The following is a 22686-nucleotide window of genomic DNA, read 5'->3' as shown; positions in this document are numbered from 1 at the left end:
TATTTTTTTTCTCCTTAGCACATTTCTGACCAGTGCTTGATGCATTGTCAGATAGAGGACCTTCTGTATCTTGAATCTTATAAACAGGACCATTCTGCCTTTTGTTCCTATATATTGAATGTAACAGGACCATTATGCCTTTTGTATCTGGATATTGACTCTAATAACAGCCATTATGCCTTTTGTATCTTGAGATTGACTGTAACAGGACCATTCTGCCTTTTGTCTCATGGGATTGACACTAACAGGACCATTGTACCTTTTGTCTCTTGAGATTGACTGTAACAGGACCATCCTGCCTTTTGTTTCGTGAGATTGACACTAACAGGACCATTGTACCTTTTGTATCTTGAGATTGTCTTTAACAGGATCATTTTGCCTTCAGTATCTTGACTCTGACACTAACAGGACCATTATACGTTTTGTACCTCAATATTGACACTTACAGGACCATTCTGCCTTTTGTCTCTTGGGATTGACACTAACAGGACCATTATACCTTTTGTATCTTCAGATAACCTTGTTGTACATGCAGTACAAACATGACAGAGACATTTAAAAATTCCTGTGTGTTATCACCTTCCTTTGAAAGTCCCAGCCCTGCTAAAGTCCCTCAGCTCCAGGTGAGTAATGTCTGTGTGTCTTTACTAACACACCCCTGTAATGCCATTATGAACAAGTCCAGCCTTGGAACTGGAAGAGTTCAAATATGTCATAAGGGGTGAATAAGTCTGACTAATAATTTGACAGGGGAGACAACTTCAATTTTATCATGTGGTTTGGGATAAAGGTTGCATGTGCATTGCATTGCAGAACTACATGTGTATCAGAATGCAGGAATGTTATACTGATAAAAAAATTACTGATGCTTTATATTTAGCTGACATGGAATCTGTTTTATCATGAGACAACAGGGGAGATAATTCAGTTTGAATTTTTTTGTACTTAGTATACACTATCAAATGGAATTAAGGGGAGATAATTCAGTTTTAATCTTATTGTATTTGGTAAACAACATCTGAGGAATTATGGGGGATAATTCAGCTTTATTTTTCTTGTAATTGGTATATACTATCAAATGGAAATAAGGGGAAATAATTCAGTTTAATCAGTGTTGAATTAATTGAATAAGAGAAGTTGGTTATTATATCATGATAATGTTTTTAAAAATCCACAAAGAAATTAGGAAATCAACTAGGTTTAGGATTTCTACATGGTTATTAAAATTTACATTTATTAACAGTTAAATTTGGATAAGGGGAGATAATCTATATCAAGGTAATGCAAGCATATTGTTTTAGGGTATTATTTGGTAGTGCCTTATGTTACCTGAATATAAATCTTTCATTGTTATGTAATGAAACAACACTTTAATGTGGAGTTGTTTATTTAAAAGCCCAACACTTTTCCGAAACAAAAATTAAAAGTTCTTCATAAAAATGATGACGTAAGAAAGTTTAATTTGATAGCCAAAGATAAGACTACAACACCAAACAAATGTATGTTTGGATGAAGATTCCTGTCGCAGTTTTACCATCTGGAATTTTCATATTCAACTAACGCACGGTAATTAGGACGACGACAGGAAATATTTGACGACCGATGTTATAATATTTAACATTTATTTTATTTTGATTTGATTGCTCTGAAAGTGATGAAAAGAACAGTATAAACGGTAAACTAATAAAATCTTGCAACTCTACAAAATTATCAATCTCACCATTTCAAAAATGAAAAGCCGTTTCAGAAAGGAAGTTGGCCTATAAAAAGAAAAACATGTCTAATGGTGAATTTTTGTTTGTGCTCTAAGTAAATCTTAATACTCACATACATACATCCATATCAATATTTTGGCTTTATGTATATCAATGTTTTTACTTTGTTGAACTGTATGGAAGTTCTCTGTTTATATGTACATGAATTAACATAAAAAGCTCTAGACTTTAACAGTGATACAAATGTTTACTCCTGTTATTTATAATTTTGTACTTTACCCTAATTTATGTATTATTTACTAGTCCAGGCGCTTCTTGCTCTAATAATTCAAGCAATACATTAGTTTATATTTCATGAACTGTTGAACATTTCCTTCAATGGGAATATTTCATGGTACTCTGATCAAACGTTTTGATGACTATGATCAAACATTTTTGTAACTATGACCATCAGACTGGTGGTGCCACCTATTGTCTGTTTTACACATGTTTTGTACTACTGGTGTATCATATTTGTCAATTATAAATGTTTATTTTGTGTTTTAGATGTGATGTGCTTATATAACTATCCCTTCCATTTTATATATACATGTATAAACAATTATTAATGCTTCCCATGTTGTTATAGTGACAATCCCACTTCGGCCTCGTCAAATAAGCTCATCTCTTAAAGATGCTCCACCGCCGACAGAGCATCAATTATATTTATCACTTGAACAATAATTGATGTTTAATCGTGTATATATGGGTCTAATTAACACAAAAAATGATATAAAATAATTTATTTTGCCTTTTGTGCATGTGCAAGCAGTATTTCATTCCATATAGAATATAGTGCCACAGAATTTTTTCGGGATACAATTAGTTATTTTTTGTAATTTTAACTTGAAGTAAAATTAAAAGGTCAAACTTTCCAATGGTGATAATGGTGTAAAGTAAGTAACTTTTGTAATTGAAGAAAAATACTAAATCATTTGCTCTTGTTTATGATAGTGAAAAAACACCATTTGTCAGCGGTGGAGCATCTTTACGACATTTAGAAGGAGCCCTATATTTGTATTCATTCCATTAACACTTAATCTCCCCATATTAGCACTCCTCATCCTCTCTCCTCACACTAAATTAACACCATCCCTTCTGTGTCTCTCGTGTTCCACTTGTCCCTCCTGTATCTCAGGCAGGGAGTATTTGAAGGTGTGGAGGGAAGGGAGGAAATATGTGGATGTTGGGGGAGGGAGGGAGTATTTGAAGGTGTGGAGGGAAGGGAGGAAATATGTGGATGTTGGGGGAGGGAGTATTTGAAGGTGTGGAGGGAAGGGAGGAAAATATGTAAATGTTGGGTGAGGGAGTATTTTGAAGGTGTGAAGGGAAGGGGGAAAATATGTGAATGAATATGTGTGGGGAGGGAGTATTTGAAGGTGTGGAGGGGAAGGGAGGAAATATGTGAATGTTGGGGGAGGGAGTATTTGAAGGTGTGAAGGGAAGGGAGGAAATATGTGAATGTTGGGGGAGGGAGTATATTTGAAGGTGTGAAGGGAAGGGAGGAAATATGTGAATGTTGGGGGAGGGAGGGAGTATTTGAAGGTGTGAAGGGAAGGGAGGAAATATGTGAATGTTGGGGGAGAGGGAGTATTTGAAGGTGTGGAGGGAAGGGAGGAAATATGTGAATGTTGGGGGAGGGAGTATTTGAAGGTGTGAAGGGAAGGGAGGAAATATGTGAATGTTGGGGGAGGGAGTATTTGAAGGTGTGGAGGGAAGGGAGGAAATATGTGGATGTTGGGGGAGGGAGTATTTGAAGGTGTGAAGGGAAGGGAGGAAATATGTGAATGTTGGGGGAGGGAGTATTTGAAGGTATGGAGGGAAGGGAGGAAATATGTGAATGTTGGGGGAGGGAGTATTTGAAGGTGTGAAGGGAAGGGAGGAAATATGTGGATGTTGGGGGAGGGAGTATTTGAAGGTGTGAAGGGAAGGGAGGAAATATGTGAATGTTGGGGGAGGAGGGAGTATTTGAAGGTGTGAAGGGAAGGGAGGAAATATGTGAATGTTGGGGGAGGGAGTATTTGAAGGTGTGGAGGGAAGGGAGGAAATATGTGAATGTTGGGGGAGGGAGTATTTGAAGGTGTGAAGGGAAGGGAGGAAATATGTGAATGTTGCAGGAGAGAGGGAGTATTTGAAGGTGTGAAGGAAGGGAGGAAATATGTGGATGTTGGGGGAGGGAGTATTTGAAGGTGTGGAGGGAAGGGAGGAAATATGTGGATGTTGGGGGAGGGAGTATTTGAAGGTGTGGAGGGAAGGGAGGAAATATGTGAATGTTGGGGGGAGGGAGTATTTGAAGGTGTGGAGGGAAGGGAGGAAATATGTGAATGTTGGGGGAGGGGAGTATTTGAAGGTGTGGAGGGAAGGGAGGAAAATATGTGGATGTTGGGGGAGGAGGGAGTATTTGAAGGTGTGGAGGGAAGGGAGGAAATATGTGAATGTTGGGGGAGGGAGTATTTGAAGGTGTGAAGGGAAGGGAGGAAATATGTGAATGTTGGGGGAGGAGGGAGTATTTGAAGGTGTGGAGGGAAGGGAGGAAATATGTGGAATGTTGGGGAGGGAGTATTTGAAGGTGTGGAAGGGAAGGGAGGAAATATGTGAATGTTGGGGGAGGGAGTATTTGAAGGTGTGAAGGGAAGGGAGGAAATATGTGAATGTTGGGGGAGGGAGGTATTTGAAGGTATGGAGGGAAGGGAGGAAATATGTGAATGTTGGGGGAGGGAGTATTTGAAGGTGTGAAGGGAAGGGAGGAAATATGTGAATGTTGGGGAGGGGGTATTTGAAGGTATGGAGGGAAGGGAGGAAATATGTGATGTTGGGGGAGGGAGTATTTGAAGGTGTGAAGGGAAGGGAGGAAATATGTGGAATGTTGGGGGGGGGTATTTGAAGGTATGGAGGGAAGGGAGGAAATATGTGAATGTTGGGGGAGGGAGTATTTGAAGGTGTGAAGGGAAGGGAGGAAATATGTGAATGTTGGGGGAGGGGGAGTATTTGAAGGTATGAAGGGAAGGGAGGAAATATGTGAATGTTGGGGGAGGGAGTATTTGAAGGTGTGAAGGGAAGGGAGGAAATATGTGAATGTTGGGGGAGGGAGTATTTGAAGGTGTGAAGGGAAGGGAGGAAATATGTGGATGTTGGGGGAGGGAGTATTTGAAGGTGTGAAGGGAAGGGAGGAAATATGTGAATGTTGGGGAGGGGAGTATTTGAAGGTGTGGAGGGAAGGGAGGAAATATGTGAATGTTGGGGGAGGGAGTATTTGAAGGTGTGAAGGGAAGGGAGAAAATATGTGAATGTTGGGGGAGGGAGTATTTGAAGGTGTGAAGGGAAGGGAGGAAATATGTGAATGTTGGGGGAGAGAGGGAGTATTTGAAGGTGTGAAGGGAAGGGAGGAAATATGTGAATGTTGGGGGAGAGAGGGAGTATTTGAAGGTGTGAAGGGAAGGGAGGAAATATGTGAATGTTGGGGGAGGGAGTATTTGAAGGTGTGAAGGGAAGGGAGGAAATATGTGAATGTTGGGGGAGGGAGTATTTGAAGGTGTGAAGGGAAGGGAGGAAAATATGTGAATGTTGGGGGAGGGGAGTATTTGAAGGTGTTGAAGGGAAGGGAGGAAATATGTGAATGTTGCAGGAGAGAGGGAGTATTTGAAGGTGTGAAGGGAAGGGAGGAAATATGTGAATGTTGGGGGAGGGAGTATTTGAAGGTGTGAAGGGAAGGGAGGAAATATGTGAATGTTGGGGGAGAGAGGGAGTATTTGAAGGTGTGGAAGGGAAGGGAGGAAATATGTGAATGTTGGGGGGGGGAGTATTTGAAGGTGTGAAGGGAAGGGAGGAAATATGTGAATGTTGGGGGAGAGGGAGTATTTGAAGGTGTGAAGGGAAGGGAGGAAATATGTGAATGTTGGGGGAGGGGAGTATTTGAAGGTGTGAAGGGAAGGGAGGAAATATGTGAATGTTGGGGGAGGGGAGTATTTGAAGGTGTGAAGGGAAGGGAGGAAATATGTGAATGTTGGGGGAGGGAGTATTTGAAGGTGTGAAGGGAAGGGAGGAAATATGTGAATGTTGGGGGGAGGGAGTATTGAAGGTGTGAAGGGAAGGGAGGAAATATGTGAATGTTGGGGGAGGGAGTATTTGAAGGTGTGAAGGGAAGGGGGGAAATATGTGAATGTTGGGGGGAGTATGAGGAGTATTTGAAGGTGTGAAGGGAAGGGAGGAAATATGTGAATGTTGGGGGAGGGAGTATTTGAAGGTGTGAAGGGAAGGGAGGAAATATGTGAATGTTGGGGGGAGGGAGTATTTGAAGTGTGTGAAGGGAAGGGAGGAAATATGTGAATGTTGGGGAGGGAGTATTTGAAGGTGTGAAGGGAAGGGAGGAAATATGTGAATGTTGGGGGAGAGGGAGTATTTTGAAGGTGTGAAGGGAAGGGGGAAAATATGTGAATGTTGGGGAGAGAGGGAGTATTTGAAGGTAAAGGGAAGGGAGGAAATATGTGAATGTTGGGGGAGAGGGAGTATTTTGAAGGTGTGAAGGGAAGGGGGGAAATATGTGAATGTTGGGGGAGAGGGGAGTATTTGAAGGTGTGAAGGGAAGGGAGGAAATATGTGAATGTTGGGGGAGAGAGGGAGTATTTGAAGGTGTGAAGGGAAGGGAGGAAATATGTGAATGTTGGGGGAGAGAGGGAGTATTTGAAGGTGTGAAGGGAAGGGAGGAAATATGTGAATGTTGGGAGAGAGGGAGTATTTGAAGGTGTGAAGGGAAGGGAGGAAATATGTGAATGTTGGGGGAGGGAGTATTTGAAGGTGTGAAGGGAAGGGAGGAAATATGTGAATGTTGGGGGAGGGAGTATTTGAAGGTGTGAAGGGAAGGGAGGAAATATGTGAATGTTGGGGGAGGGAGTATTTGAAGGTGTGTGAAGGGAAGGGAGGAAATATGTGAATGTTGGGGGAGAGAGGGAGTATTTGAAGGTGTGAAGGGAAGGGAGGAAATATGTGAATGTTGGGGGAGAGAGGGAGTATTTGAAGGTGTGAAGGGAGGGAAATATGTGAATGTTGGGGGAAGAGGGAGTATTTGAAGGTGTGAAGGGAAGGGGGGAAATATGTGAATGTTGGGGGAGAGGGGAGTATTTGAAGGTGTGAAGGGAAGGGAGGAAATATGTGAATGTTGGGGGAGAGAGGGAGTATTTGAAGGTGTGAAGGGGAAGGGAGGAAATATGTGAATGTTGGGGGAGGGGGAGTATTTGAAGGTGTGAAGGGAAGGGGGGAAATATGTGAATGTTGGGGGAGGGAGTATTTGAAGGTGTGAAGGGAAGGGAGGAAATATGTGAATGTTGGGGGAGGGAGTATTTGAAGGTGTGAAGGGAAGGGAGGAAATATGTAAATGTTGGGGGAGGGAGTATTTTGAAGGTGTGAAGGGAAGGGAGGAAATATGTAAATGTTGGGTGAGGGAGTATTTTGAAGGTGTGAAGGGAAGGGGGAAAATATGTGAATATTGGGGGAGGGATATTTGAAGGGAAGGGAGAAATATGTGGAAGGTTGGGGGAGGGGATATTTTGAAGGTGTGAAGGGAAGGGGGAATATGTAATTGTTGGGGAGGGGAGTATTTGGAAGGTGTGAAGGGAAGGGAGGAAATATGTGAATGTTGGGGGAGAGAGGGAGTATTTGAAGGTGTGAAGGGAAGGGGGGAAATATGTGAATGTTGGGGGAGAGGGGAGTATTTGAAGGTGTGAAGGGAAGGGAGGAAATATGTGAATGTTGGGGGAGAGAGGGAGTATTTGAAGGTGTGAAGGGAAGGGAGGAAATATGTGAATGTTGCAGGAGAGAGGGAGTATTTGAAGGTGTGAAGGGAAGGGAGGAAATATGTGAATGTTGCAGGAGAGAGGGAGTATTTGAAGGTGTGAAGGGAAGGGAGGAAATATGTGAATGTTGCAGGAGAGAGGGAGTATTTGAAGGTGTGAAGGGAAGGGAGGAAATATGTGAATATTGCAGGAGAGAGGGAGTATTTGAAGGTGTGAAGGGAAGGGAGGAAATATGTGAATGTTGGGAGAGAGAGGGAGTATTTGAAGGTGTGAAGGGAAGGGAGGAAATATGTGAATGTTGGGGGAGGGAGTATTTGAAGGTGTGGAGGGAAGGGAGGAAATATGTGAATGTTGGGGGAGGGAGTATTTAAATGTGTGGAGGGAAGGGAAGAAATATGTGAATGTTGGGGGAGGGAGTATTTAAATGTGTGGAGGGGAGGGAGGAAATATGTGAATGTTGGGGGAGGGAATATTTGAAGGTTTTGAGGGAAGGGAGGAAATATTTGAATGTTGGGGGAGGGAATATTTGAAGGTATGGAGGGAAGCGAGGAATTATGTGAATGTTGGGGAAGGGAATATTTGAAGGTGTGGAGGGAAGGGAGGAAATATGTCAATGTTGGGGGAGGGAGTATTTTAAGGTGTGGATGAAGGGAGGAAATATGTGAATGTTGGGGGAGGGAGTATTTAAATGTGTGGAGGGAAGGGAAGAAATATGTGAATGTTGGGGGAGGGAGTATTTAAATGTGTGGAGGGGAGGGAGGAAATATGTGAATGTTGGGGGAGGGAATATTTGAAGGTTTTGAGGGAAGGGAGGAAATATTTGAATGTTGGGGGAGGGAATATTTGAAGGTATGGAGGGAAGCGAGGAATTATGTGAATGTTGGGGAAGGGAATATTTGAAGGTGTGGAGGGAAGGGAGGAAATATGTCAATGTTGGGGGAGGGAGTATTTTAAGGTGTGGATGAAGGGAGGAAATATGTCAATGTTGAAGAATGAGGGATTATTTGAATATAGGAGGGGGGGAGTATGAGAATATGGGAGGGGGAGGGAGTAAGAAAGTATGGGAAGGGGAAAGAGAGTATGGGAGGGGGGGGGGGTAGTATGTGAAATGAGTGGGTGGACAGGGTTAAGTGAGGAGACTGGCTCTTGTAATACTAACAGGATTCACTATTACATGGATGAGGACATTCCACTGGATCAGATACTCTGTCATATGTTACACCAAGTGATCTGGTGATCCCCACTCTGCACTAGATAATGAGGACAAATTTGTACCACATTAGTCCATCGGGATGTGACATCTCAGATTAAAATCAGTTTTCACATTAGCCACGCTTTGGTGCATTTTGACTCTAGAAGGTTTCCCCTAGTCTGTTTAGGTGTAATTATACAATTGTCAGGTCGTAATTCATCTAAAAATCCCTGTCTTTTTCTATAATATTATATAATTGTCAGGTCATAATTCAATAAAAAAATCACCCTCCTTTTGGTATAATCATACTATAATTAGGACATAATTCATCTAAAAAATCACCCTCCTTTTGGTATAATCATACTATCATTAGGACATAATTCATCTAAAAATCACCCTCCTTTTGGTATAATCATATTGTAATTCATCTAAAAATATACATATATCTTTTTGATATTATTATACAAATGTCAGGTCATAATTCATCTAAAAATCACTCTCTTTTTGGTAGAATTATACTATTGTCATGTCGCGAATCCTCTAAAAATGACTTTTTGTATACTTATAAAATTGTTTTGTCATTATTCATCTAGATCTAAAAATCACCCTGTTTTTGGTATAAATATACTATTGTCAGGACTTTATTCATAAAAAAATCACCCTCTTTTTGGTACACAGGTCATAATTAATCTGAAAATCCCTATTCTTTTTGGTATAAGTATACAATATAATTGTCATGTCGTAATTCATCTTAAAATCCCCCCTTTTTGGTATAATAATACTATCATCATGTCGTAATTCATCTAAAACATTACCCCCTTTTTGGTATAAATATACTATCATCAGATCGTAATTCATCTAAAACATTACCCCCTTTTTGGTATAAATATACTATCATCAGATCGTAATTCATCTAAAACATTACCCCCTTTTTGGTATAATTATACAATCATCAAGTAGTAATTCATCTAAAACATTACCCCCTTTTTGTATAATCGTACTATCATCAGCTCATAATTCATCAAAAAAAAAAACATTAAATTACCCTTTTTTTATTGAGATAATTATATAATTGTCATGTTGTAAATCCTCTAAAAATGTCTTCTTTTATACAATTATAAAATTGTCCTGTTTTTATTCATCTAAAATCTAAAAATGACCCTATTTTTTATATATTTATGCAATTGCCTGCTGTAATTCATCTTAATATGATCCTCTTTTGTATTATCCTAAAGTGACTCTAAAAACTAAAAAAAAGAAATTTAGAGAGAGGGAAAAAAATGAAAATTAAAGGGAAAAAAATATAATGTATGTAAAAATTATAGTACTATAAATAACTTTCTTTGTGCCCCTGCTCTCCCTTCAAACAACCACATTATCATTGGTTCTGACAATCTTGCCAAAACTAAAAGAAGACTCTATAATAAATTTCAGTCTCGTGGATAAAGTTATGGCCAGTGTTCAGCTAGGTGCACCCTTTCCTCCATAATAAGTGGCCTTTTCCCCCCCAGTAATATATTTCCTACAGGATAAATGGCAGCTTTGTATAAAATTTATGTACATTTTATTGTGTACGTTATGATAATTCAGTCTAATTTTCTGGTCGGGGACACCCTGCCGATAACAGTTAACTGGAATGATGGGACAAATAGCGTTTATATCTTGATAAACCTCCAACATTTACAGCGAACCAGATGTATGACACTTAGAAAATATTATCTACAAAAATTGAAACGAGGGCTTATTCAAGTTTTGTTTTTGAGTGTAATTTTCGGTTTGATGTGGATCTGAATTATATCATTCACATGAATTTTGTATTCCATTTCAGATATATAAAACCATCTCTCACCGAATCACATTTAACCACAACTTTCAAATTTGCATTAATGAAGTTAGATTTAAAAGAAATAGTCTGTTGTTGAATGATACATGGTTTGTCTAGAGGTTACTGGTAAATAGATGATTATGAATGGCATATACACAGTTACATTTGAAAGTTTTGATAACTGGCGAAAGGTAGAGGACTTGTAGAATCACAAAAATAAATAATACTTCTTCGGTAGATTATGACTTGATCATGGTCAACCCCACACTCACTCTCCCAAAAAATAAATAAATAAAATTTAAAAAAAAAAAAAAAAAATGAAATAAAAAAAAAAATTAAAATTAAATAAAATAAAAAATAAAATACATAAATGAAATGATAACAATCAATAGTTAATATAATAAAAGGATGGTTTTGGGGTTGGCAAAATAAAATAAAATAAATAAATAACCTAAACAACTAGTCATTGTTTGTTGTATTAGTGTTGATTGTTTATGAGAAGGTCCTGCTTCACACGAGTTGTTAGAAGGTTGAGGAGACCTTTCCTGTGGTGATACCAACTGCATAACTCTGATATGGCTTACAGACCGACAGAAATACAGGATCTTGATGTATCCTCATTCAATGACCTGGTTTATCTCGTAAGAATGTCTTGTAAACACAAGATTTTAGAATATCTTGTAAACACAAGATTTGAGAATATCTTGTAAGTATAATATCTGGTAACTATAAGATTTGACAATATCTTGTAAGATCTGGTAACTACAAGATTTGACAATATCTTGTAAGTATAATATCTAGTAACTACAAGATTTGACAATATCTTGTAAGTATAATATCTATTAGTATAATATCTGGTAACTACAAGATTTGAGAATATCTTGTAAGTATAATATCTGGTAACTACAAGATTTGAGAATATCTTGTAAGTATAATATCTGGTAACTACAAGATTTGAGAATATTTTGTTACTTCAAGATTTTAGAATGTCTCGTAATTACACGATTTTAGAATATCTTGTAATTACAAGATTTTAGAATATTTTTTAATGAAGAAAAACTCTTTTCATCACTCTATACTCGAGAACAGACATCATATCATTGTCAATTCTTATACTTTGATGACAGAACTAAAATATTTTAAAATAATTTTATTATGAGGAAAGTCTTTTTTATACTATACTCGAGACCATGCAAATGTACATATTTTTTTATGTAGCATGCCTATCCAGTACACATACTGTCCAATTTGAACTTCATGTGGAAGCCAGGAAATTTCTTGCTTACAGATAATATCGAGTTTGACCAGTGAAGAAGTATCTCCCATCTGCATGTAAAGTAGCAACATGTCTCCGTTCCCTGTTATAGCCACATGTAGACCCTGTAGGTGATAATTTAATTAATACTAATTGCGATAAAAATGTCTGACGTTTCAGGCGCCACGCTGGCTGGCTGCTATGTGGAAGAAGCTACTGGCCATTCTTATAGGCTTAATAGTTGGATACTGGCTGATAGATGACTTCAATCCAGGTAAGACAGAGGCTTGGATGTCAAGGTTGTTAGAGTTGTCTCCCTTCAAATCATAAATATATAAAATAAGTTTTTTTTGTCAAAGTAGTAAGAGTTGTTCCCCTTATACTTTAATCAAGACTTAACAGTTTTGGGTAAAGATGCTCCACCACCGACAGAGCATAAAAAATACTCGTTATTTGAACAAAAATGTTTAATTGTGTGTATATGTGTGTGATTAATACTAAAGTACATAATCAAATATGTAATAACAAAATAATTTATTATGCTCTTGGCGCATGCACAATTAACATACTTCATTCCATATAGGACATAGTGTCATGGAATTTTTTGGGACGCAATAAATCATTTTTGATATTTTTATGATTAAGTAAATAAAAAAGCTCACACTTTTTGATGGTGATGATGGTGTATTATAAGTAACTTTTGTAACTGAAGAAAAATACTCATTTGTCTGATCCTTTTTGATAGAAAAAAAAAACATTCATCAGTGGTGTACGCAGCATCTTAAAATATTTTTAGACTAGTTGTCAATCCACTTCCACCACCAGTGACACAAAAAAATGACCAACTGAGAGTTTTAATCCAAGAAAGATTGTGTCTTTGCTATAGGTTGAAAGAGTTATCTCCCTTCATCTCTTTAATATCAAAGAAAGGAAGTGTTTAATTCGACTCTAAGATTACTGACAATTTTCTTGAATAGATATAAGATGTACATTCCCTATCAAATGTTGAAGATATTAAAAAACTACTTGAGAGAACTTGCATAATTTAAGTTGATAAATTGGTAAGAAAACATTAAAATACTATTCAATCACTTAGAATCACTATCATGTTATACAGATGTGGTCCAAGGGAAACGTGTGCTGATCACCGGAGCTTCCACGGGGATCGGAGAACAGATGGCCTATCACTTCGCGCGTATGGGAGCCAATGTCATTGTAACAGCACGCAGAGAACAACGTCTACGTGAGGTACGTGTTTTAAAGATTGATTAAAATTTTAGGACTGGAAGCTTCAAAATAAATTGTCTCTAAGGTATAAATCCTCAATTTCTCCCCAAAACTTAAATCGAGGCGTTTTAATTAATCAAAAAATCAGGGCCAGAAAGTTTCCATAGATTCTGACTTGAAGTGAACATTTAAATTTCAGATTCAATACACTGTAATATACATAGTTAGAGGCAACCAAATTTCACTGCAGTATTAATTTCACCCCAAAACTTAAATTTATGCGTTTCAATCAAGAAATTGTGGCCAGAAAGTTTTCATATACTCTGACAGATAATGAACGTTTTTTCATATTCAATACACTGTAATGTAGATGTTTAGAGGCAACCAAATTTCACAGCGGTATTAATGTTTCCTTCCGCTTAAAACATCAGTGATAGTAACCCCTGTAGTATCGGGGATGTAATGTTTCCGGTGTGAAAAATTCTGAAATGATATCCCTAAAATTTGTCAATTATGATACATAATAGTATTTTAAAACTGCAATTTACTGACATTTTAAATTTACAATTGAAAATAAAATCTTTTCATGTTTTATTTTGAGGTACCAGATGTGATGAATATACTTTTGAATTCAGTAATTCTTTCAACATACATGTATGTTCATGTTGTAACCACTACAATGTTTTCGGTCAACAGGTTGTGGCCCGATGTCGTGAGCTTGGTGATAAGTCAGCCATTTTCGATTACATCCCAGCAGATATGTCCAATTTAACTGACACTGATAGAGTCATGAACGTAAGTTAGTCTTGTCAGTCGGTTAATGATTCTCTAAGTAAGCCAGGGGCTAGACATATCTAGGATTACGTAAGCCAGGGGCTAGACATACCTAGGATTACGTAGGCCAGGGGCTAGACATATCTAGGATTACGTAAGCCAGGGGCTAGACATATCTAGGATTACGTAAGCCAGGGGCTAGACATATCTAGGATTACGTAAGCCAGGGGCTAGCTAGACATATCTAGGATTACGTAAGCCAGGGGCTAGACATATCTAGGATTACGTAAGCCAGGGGCTAGACATATCTAGGATTACGTAAGCCAGGGGCTAGACATATCTAGGATTACGTAAGCCAGGGGCTAGACATATCTAGGATTACGTAAGCCAGGGGCTAGGCATATCTAGGATTCGTAACAGTAATATCCGTAAGCCAGGGGCTAGACATATCTAGGATTACGTAAGCCAGGGGCTAGACATATCTAGGATTACGTAAGCCAGGGGCTAGACATATCTAGGATTACGTAAGCCAGGGGCTAGACATATCTAGGATTACGTAAGCCAGGGGCTAGACATATCTAGGATTACGTAAGCCAGGGGCTAGACATATCTAGGATTACGTAAGCCAGGGGCTAGACATATCTAGGATTACGTAAGCCAGGGGCGTAGGTAGACATATCTAGGATTACGTAAGCCAGGGGCTAGACATACCTAGGATTACGTAAGCCAGGGGCTAGACATATCTAGGATTACGTAAGCCAGGGGCTAGACATATCTAGGATTACGTAAGCCAGGGGCTAGACATATCTAGGATTACGTAAGCCAGGGGCTAGACATATCTAGGATTACGTAAGCCAGGGGCTAGACATATCTAGGATTACGTAAGCCAGGGGCTAGACATATCTAGGATTACGTAAGCCAGGGGCTAGACATATCTAGGATTACGTAAGCCAGGGGCTAGACATATCTAGGATTACGTAAGCCAGGGGCTAGACATATCTAGGATTACGTAAGCCAGGGGCTAGACATATCTAGGATTACGTAAGCCAGGGGCTAGACATATCTAGGATTACGTAAGCCAGGGGCTAGACATATCTAGGATTACGTAAGCCAGGGGCTAGACATATCTAGGATTACGTAAGCCAGGGGCTAGACATATCTAGGATTACGTAAGCCAGGGGCTAGACATATCTAGGATTACGTAAGCCAGGGGCTAGACATATCTAGGATTACGTAAGCCAGGGGCTAGACATATCTAGGATTACGTAAGCCAGGGGCTAGACATATCTAGGATTACGTAAGCCAGGGGCTAGACATATCTAGGATTACGTAAGCCAGGGGCTAGACATATCTAGGATTACGTAAGCCAGGGGCTAGACATATCTAGGATTACGTAAGCCAAGGGCTAGACATACTAGGATTACGTAAGCCAGGGGCTAGACATATCTAGGATTACGTAAGCCAGGGGCTAGACATATCTAGGATTATGTAAGCCAGGGGCTAGACATATCTAGGATTACGTAAGCCAGGGGCTAGACATATCTAGGATTACGTAAGCCAGGGGCTAGACATATCTAGGATTACGTAAGCCAGGGGCTAGACATATCTAGGATTATGTAAGCCAGGGGCTAGGCATATCTAGGATTACGTAAGCCAGGGGCTAGACGTATCTAGGATTACGTAAGCCAGGGGCTAGACATATCTAGGATTACATAAGCCAGGGGCTAGACATATCTAGGATTACGTAAGCCAGGGGCTAGGCATATTCTAGGATTACGTAAGCCAGGGGCTAGACATATCTAGGATTACGTAAGCCAGGGGCTAGACGTATCTAGGATTACGTAAGCCAGGGGCTAGACGTATCTAGGATTACGTAAGCCAGGGGCTAGACATATCTAGGATTACGTAAGCCAGGGGCTAGACATATCTAGGATTACGTAAGCCAGGGGCTAGACATATCTAGGATTACGTAAGCCAGGGGCTAGACATATCTAGGATTACGTAAGCCAGGGGCTAGACATATCTAGGATTACGTAAGCCAGGGGCTAGACATACCTAGGATTACGTAAGCCAGGGGCTAGACATATCTAGGATTACGTAAGCCAGGGGCTAGACATATCTAGGATTACGTAAGCCAGGGGCTAGACATATCTAGGATTACGTAAGCCAGGGGCTAGACATATCTATAGGATTACGTAAGCCAGGGGCTAGACATATCTAGGATTACGTAAGCCAGGGGCTAGGCATATCTAGGATTACGTAATCCAGGGGCTAGACATATCTAGGATTACGTAAGCCAGGGGCTAGGCATATCTAGGATTACGTAAGCCAGGGGCTAGACATATCTAGGATTACGTAAGCCAGGGGCTAGACATATCTAGGATTACGTAAGCCAGATGCTAAGACATATCTAGGATTACGTAAGCCAGGGGCTAGACATATCTAGGATTACGTAAGCCAGGGGCTAGACATACCTAGGATTACGTAAGCCAGGGGCTAGACATATCTAGGATTACGTAAGCCAGGGGCTAGACATATCTAGGATTACGTAAGCCAGGGGCTAGACATATCTAGGATTACGTAAGCCAGGGGCTAGACATATCTATAGGATTACGTAAGCCAGGGGCTAGACATATCTAGGATTACGTAAGCCAGGGGGCTAGGCATATCTAGGATTACGTAATCCAGGGGCTAGACATATCTAGGATTACGTAAGCCAGGGGCTAGGCATATCTAGGATTACGTAAGCCAGGGGCTAGACATATCTAGGATTACGTAAGCCAGGGGCTAGACATATCTAGGATTACGTAAGCCAGGGGCTAGACATATCTAGGATTACGTAAGCCAGGGGCTAGACATATCTAGGATTACGTAAGCCAGGGGCTAGACATATCTAGGATTACGTAAGCCAGGGGCTAGACATATCTAGGATTACGTAAGCCAGGGGCTAGACATATCTAGGATTACGTAAGCCAGGGGCTAGACATATCTAGGATTACGTAAGCCAGGGGCTAGACATATCTAGGATTACGTAAGCCAGGGGCTAGACATATCTAGGATTACGTAAGCCAGGGGCTAGACATATCTAGGATTACGTAAGCCAGGGGCTAGACATATCTAGGATTACGTAAGCCAGGGGCTAGACATATCTAGGATTACGTAAGCCAGGGGCTAGACATATCTAGGATTACGTAAGCCAAGGGGCTAGACATATCTAGGATTACGTAAGCCAGGGGCTAGACATATCTAGGATTACGTAAGCCAGGGGCTAGACATATCTAGTAAGCCAGATTATCTAGGATAAAGCCAGGGGCTAGACATATCTAGGATTACGTAAGCCAGGGGCTAGACATATCTAGGATTACGTAAGCCAGGGGCTAGGCATATCTAGGATTACGTAAGCCAGGGGCTAGACGTATCTAGGATTACGTAAGCCAGGGGCTAGACATATCTAGGATTACATAAGCCAGGGGCTAGACATATCTAGGATTACGTAAGCCAGGGGCTAGGCATATCTAGGATTACGTAAGCCAGGGGCTAGACATATCTAGGATTACGTAAGCCAGGGGCTAGACGTATCTAGGATTACGTAAGCCAGGGGCTAGACGTATCTAGGATTACGTAAGCCAGGGGCTAGACATATCTAGGATTACGTAAGCCAGGGGCTAGACATATCTAGGATTACGTAAGCCAGGGGCTAGACATATCTAGGATTACGTAAGCCAGGGGCTAGACGTATCTAGGATTACATAAGCCAGGGGCTAGACGTACCTAGGATTACGTAAGCCAGGGGCTAGACATATCTAGGATTACGTAAGCCAGGGGCTAGACATATCTAGGATTACGTAAGCCAGGGGCTAGACATATCTAGGATTACGTAAGCCAGGGGCTAGACGTATCTAGGATTACGTAAGCCAGGGGCTAGACGTACCTAGGATTACGTAAGCCAGGGGCTAGACATATCTAGGATTACGTAAGCCAGGGGCTAGACATATCTAGGATTACGTAAGCCAGGGGCTAGACATATCTAGGATTACGTAAGCCAGGGGCTAGACATATCTATAGGATTACGTAAGCCAGGGGCTAGACATATCTAGGATTACGTAAGCCAGGGGCTAGGCATATCTAGGATTACGTAATCCAGGGGCTAGACATATCTAGGATTACGTAAGCCAGGGGCTAGGCATATCTAGGATTACGTAAGCCAGGGGCTAGACATATCTAGGATTACGTAAGCCAGGGGCTAGACATATCTAGGATTACGTAAGCCAGGGGCTAGACATATCTAGGATTACGTAAGCCAGGGGACATATCTAGATTACGTAGACATATCTAAGATTACGTAAGCCAGGGGCTAGACATATCTAGGATTACGTAAGCCAGGGGCTAGACATATCTAGGATTACGTAAGCCAGGGGCTAGACATATCTAGGATTACGTAAGCCAGGGGCTAGACATATCTAGGATTACGTAAGCCAGGGGCTAGACATATCTAGGATTACGTAAGCCAGGGGCTAGACATATCTAGGATTACGTAAGCCAGGGGCTAGACATATCTAGGATTACGTAAGCCAGGGGCTAGACATATCTAGGATTACGTAAGCCAGGGGCTAGACATATCTAGGATTACGTAAGCCAGGGGCTAGACATATCTAGGATTACGTAAGCCAGGGGCTAGACATATCTAGGATTACGTAAGCCAGGGGCTAGACATATCTAGGATTACGTAAGCCAGGGGCTAGACATATCTAGGATTACGTAAGCCAGGGGCTAGACATATCTAGGATTACGTAAGCCAGGGGCTAGACATATCTAGGATTACGTAAGCCAGGGGCTAGACATATCTAGGATTACGTAAGCCAAGGGCTAGACATACCTAGGATTACGTAAGCCAGGGGCTAGACATATCTAGGATTACGTAAGCCAGGGGCTAGACATATCTAGGATTATGTAAGCCAGGGGCTAGACATATCTAGGATTACGTAAGCCAGGGGCTAGACATATCTAGGATTACGTAAGCCAGGGGCTAGACATATCTAGGATTACGTAAGCCAGGGGCTAGACATATCTAGGATTATGTAAGCCAGGGGCTAGGCATATCTAGGATTACGTAAGCCAGGGGCTAGACGTATCTAGGATTACGTAAGCCAGGGGCTAGACATATCTAGGATTACGTAAGCCAGGGGCTAGACATATCTAGGATTACGTAAGCCAGGGGCTAGGCATATCTAGAATTACGTAAGCCAGGGGCTAGACATATCTAGGATTACGTAAGCCAGGGGCTAGACGTATCTAGGATTACGTAAGCCAGGGGCTAGACGTATCTAGGATTACGTAAGCCAGGGGCTAGACATATCTAGGATTACGTAAGCCAGGGGCTAGACATATCTAGGATTACGTAAGCCAGGGGCTAGACATATCTAGGATTACGTAAGCCAGGGGCTAGACGTATCTAGGATTACGTAAGCCAGGGGCTAGACATATCTAGGATTACGTAAGCCAGGGGCTAGACATATCTAGGATTACGTAAGCCAGGGGCTAGACATATCTAGGATTACGTAAGCCAGGGGCTAGGCATATCTAGGATTACGTAAGCCAGGGGCTAGACGTATCTAGGATTACGTAAGCCAGGGGCTAGACGTATCTAGGATTACGTAAGCCAGGGGCTAGACATATCTAGGATTACGTAAGCCAGGGGCTAGACATATCTAGGATTACGTAAGCCAGGGGCTAGGCATATCTAGGATTACGTAAGCCAGGGGCTAGGCATATCTAGGATTACGTAAGCCAGGGGCTAGGCATATCTAGGATTACGTAAGCCAGGGGCTAGGCATATCTAGGATTACGTAAGCCAGGGGCTAGGCATATCTAGGATTACGTAAGCCAGGGGCTAGACATATCTAGGATTACGTAAGCCAGGGGCTAGACATATCTCTAGGATTACGTAAGCCAGGGGCTAGGCATATCTAGGATTACGTAAGCCAGGGGCTAGACATATCTAGGATTACGTAAGCCAGGGGCTAGACATATCTAGGATTACGTAAGCCAGGGGCTAGACATATCTAGGATTACGTAAGCCAGGGGCTAGGCATATCTAGGATTACGTAAGCCAGGGGCTAGACATATCTAGGATTACGTAAGCCAGGGGCTAGACATATCTAGGATTACGTAAGCCAGGGGCTAGACATATCTAGGATTACGTAAGCCAGGGGCTAGACATATCTAGGATTACGTAAGCCAGGGGCTAGACATATCAAGGATTACGTAAGCCAGGGGCTAGACATATCTAGGATTACGTAAGCCAGGGGCTAGGCATATCTAGGATTACGTAAGCCAGGGGCTAGACATATCTAGGATTACGTAAGCCAGGGGCTAGACATATCTAGGATTACGTAAGCCAGGGGCTAGACATATCTAGGATTACGTAAGCCAGGGGCTAGGCATATCTAGGATTACGTAAGCCAGGGGCTAGACATATCTAGGATTACGTAAGCCAGGGGCTAGGCATATCTAGGATTACGTAAGCCAGGGGCTAGGCATATCTAGGATTACGTAAGCCAGGGGCTAGGCATATCTAGGATTACGTAAGCCAGGGGCTAGACATATCTAGGATTACGTAAGCCAGGGGCTAGGCATATCTAGGATTACGTAAGCCAGGGGCTAGGCATATCTAGGATAACGTAAGCCAGGGGCTAGGCATACCTAGGATAACGTAAGCCAGGGGCTAGGCATATCTAGGATAACAGAAGCCAGGAGCTAGGCATATCTAGGTTTACGCTTGGAATCACCAAATTTTCGATACTCGCTTTTGCATATTACAGAGTTAGCTCCCTTGCAGGTATGTATTGATTGTTACGTCATTATTTTGTGAGTGCAATTCACGTTGTTTCCTCCGAAACGTATGACGTTAGGCTTGCAAACAAATGATGTCACAATCAATACTTACCCGCAAGGGCAGATAACTTTGTAATTTACAAATACAAAATTGTTTTGTTTTGTGCATTAGGCATTCACAGACTGCCTCCCGGCCTGTATGGAATAGTTTTGGAGGGCTGCAGCATGTTGGTGTTGTGTCTCCTTGTGATAGTGCTGTCTCTTTGTTATGATGCTATCTCACTTAAACATGTAGCAATACATAGACAAAGGGGAGGAAACTCATCCCTGTAATCACATGGACCTTATCCGTTTGTCACACTCCGGTATTAAAGATGCTCCACCGCCGACAGGGCATAAACAATACTCATCATTTGAACAATAATTGGTGTTAAATCGTGTATAAATATGTCTAATTAACACAAAAAAATTACATAAAATGATTTATTTTACTTTTGGGGTATGTACAATAAGTCCTTTATTCCATATAGGACATAGTGCCATGGAGTTTTTTCGGGATGTAATTAATTATTTTTAATATTTTTGTCTTGAAGTAAAGTTAGAAGCTCTTTTCTATGGTGGTAATGGTGAAAAGGAAGTAACTTTTGTAACTGAAAAAAAAAAATACTAAATCATCTGCAGGTGTTTTTGATAGAGCAAAAAATACCATTTGTCAGCGGTGGAGCATCTTTAACGGAAGCTAGTAAGGTGATCTGTAAAATAGATCATTTGATTTTCTTGATTGAGTTACCCCACGGAATCTCATGTGATACCTTATTGAACCTGTGATTGTGTACAGGAGGTGCGGTCTCGACTGGGAGGACTAGACTACTTGGTACTAAACCACATCATCAGCGCCCCACTAGGTCTGTGGGTCGGCAGCACGGAGAACCTTACTGACCTTGATCGTCTGTTCGATGTCAATTTCAAAGCTTACGTTCATCTGACATCACATGCTCTTCCTTTACTTACTCAAAGCAATGGTCACATCATAGTTATGTCTTCACTGTCAGGTAAGTTATCTCCCCTTGATATGGATTGTCCCCAGTTTGATATTATATTGTCTCCCCTGCTTACATCGGTTATCTCATCTTTACATGAAAATTGTCACCCTAGAATTTAAATCCATTGCAATGGTACTGTTGCTAATATTACTTTGTTAAAAGATAATCTCCTTTTTAATGGATTATCTCCCCTTGCATTGGGATAATATCTCCTTACATGTTGAATTTAGCAGTTCTCCCCCACATTTAATTTGTCTTTGATATATAGTCACCCCAGAATTTAAACACATTGCTATACCACTGTTGCCAATTTTACTTAGATTTTATCTCTTTGTGTGCAGATGATCTCCCTTTGTCAATGTATTATCTCCCCTTGATTTGGGATTATCTCCCCTGACATAGAGTTTCTACCTTTACATTAAATTTATTGTCTTCTTCATCTATTTTTTTATCATATCCTACAATAATAAATACATGGAACACAAATTTCAATGTGTGAGTAATAAAATCTGTAGTTCAATGTCAAAATACTTTTATAGGCTAATATTTTAAAGTTAATTGTTAAATTTCCGCAAATTTTATATTGTAACTAAGATGCAAATAGATTTTGCATCAGGCAAAGCCTATATTTGCTGTCTCTAAACAAATCCGGTATGGTACAATTATCAACAATTTGTTCACTATATCCAGTAGATTTTGTTTCTAAAATGGTAAAATGCATTTCTTTATTGAACAACTTTGCATTTTGTTCACTATTGACTATATGCTATATTTTTCTGTTTCATTAGGGAAAATAGCTCAACCTTTTACCGTAGCATACTCAGCTTCTAAATTTGCACTGAACGGGTTCTTCAACGGCCTGAGACAGGAGCTGAAGATGAAAAACTGTGATATATCAATAACACTTTGTGTTATAGGATTTGTAGGTAAGTGTCTCATTGTGTTATAGGATTTGTAGGTAAGTGTCTCATTGTGTTATAGGATTTGTAGGTA

General features: G+C 40.6%; 1 protein-coding gene across 9 annotated transcripts in view; it reads left to right on the top strand.

Annotated features, from left to right (window-relative positions):
- LOC138306028 (hydroxysteroid 11-beta-dehydrogenase 1-like protein) overlaps positions 1 to 22686 on the top strand; it is a 78343-nt gene that overhangs the window by 51660 nt on the left and 3997 nt on the right. For 6 of the 9 annotated variants that reach the window (XM_069246347.1, XM_069246350.1, XM_069246352.1 and 3 more), the window contains 6 exons: positions 515 to 623; positions 11996 to 12089; positions 12933 to 13063; positions 13739 to 13837; positions 21489 to 21702; positions 22482 to 22619. In XM_069246347.1, coding sequence (XP_069102448.1) covers positions 543 to 623; positions 11996 to 12089; positions 12933 to 13063; positions 13739 to 13837; positions 21489 to 21702; positions 22482 to 22619 — 757 coding nt within the window. In that variant the 5' untranslated portion in view covers positions 515 to 542. Of the gene's footprint in view, positions 1 to 514; positions 624 to 9862; positions 11267 to 11995; positions 12090 to 12932; positions 13064 to 13738; positions 13838 to 21488; positions 21703 to 22481; positions 22620 to 22686 lie in introns of those variants that run through there. The other 3 variants (XM_069246353.1, XM_069246355.1, XM_069246354.1) reach the window with 2 other exon arrangements.

This window comes from Argopecten irradians, chromosome 13, assembly GCF_041381155.1.
Source record: "Argopecten irradians isolate NY chromosome 13, Ai_NY, whole genome shotgun sequence".
NCBI lineage: Eukaryota > Metazoa > Mollusca > Bivalvia > Pectinida > Pectinidae > Argopecten > Argopecten irradians.
Note: the sequence above shows the minus strand (reverse complement) of the source record. Positions and strands in the feature narration are given on the sequence as shown.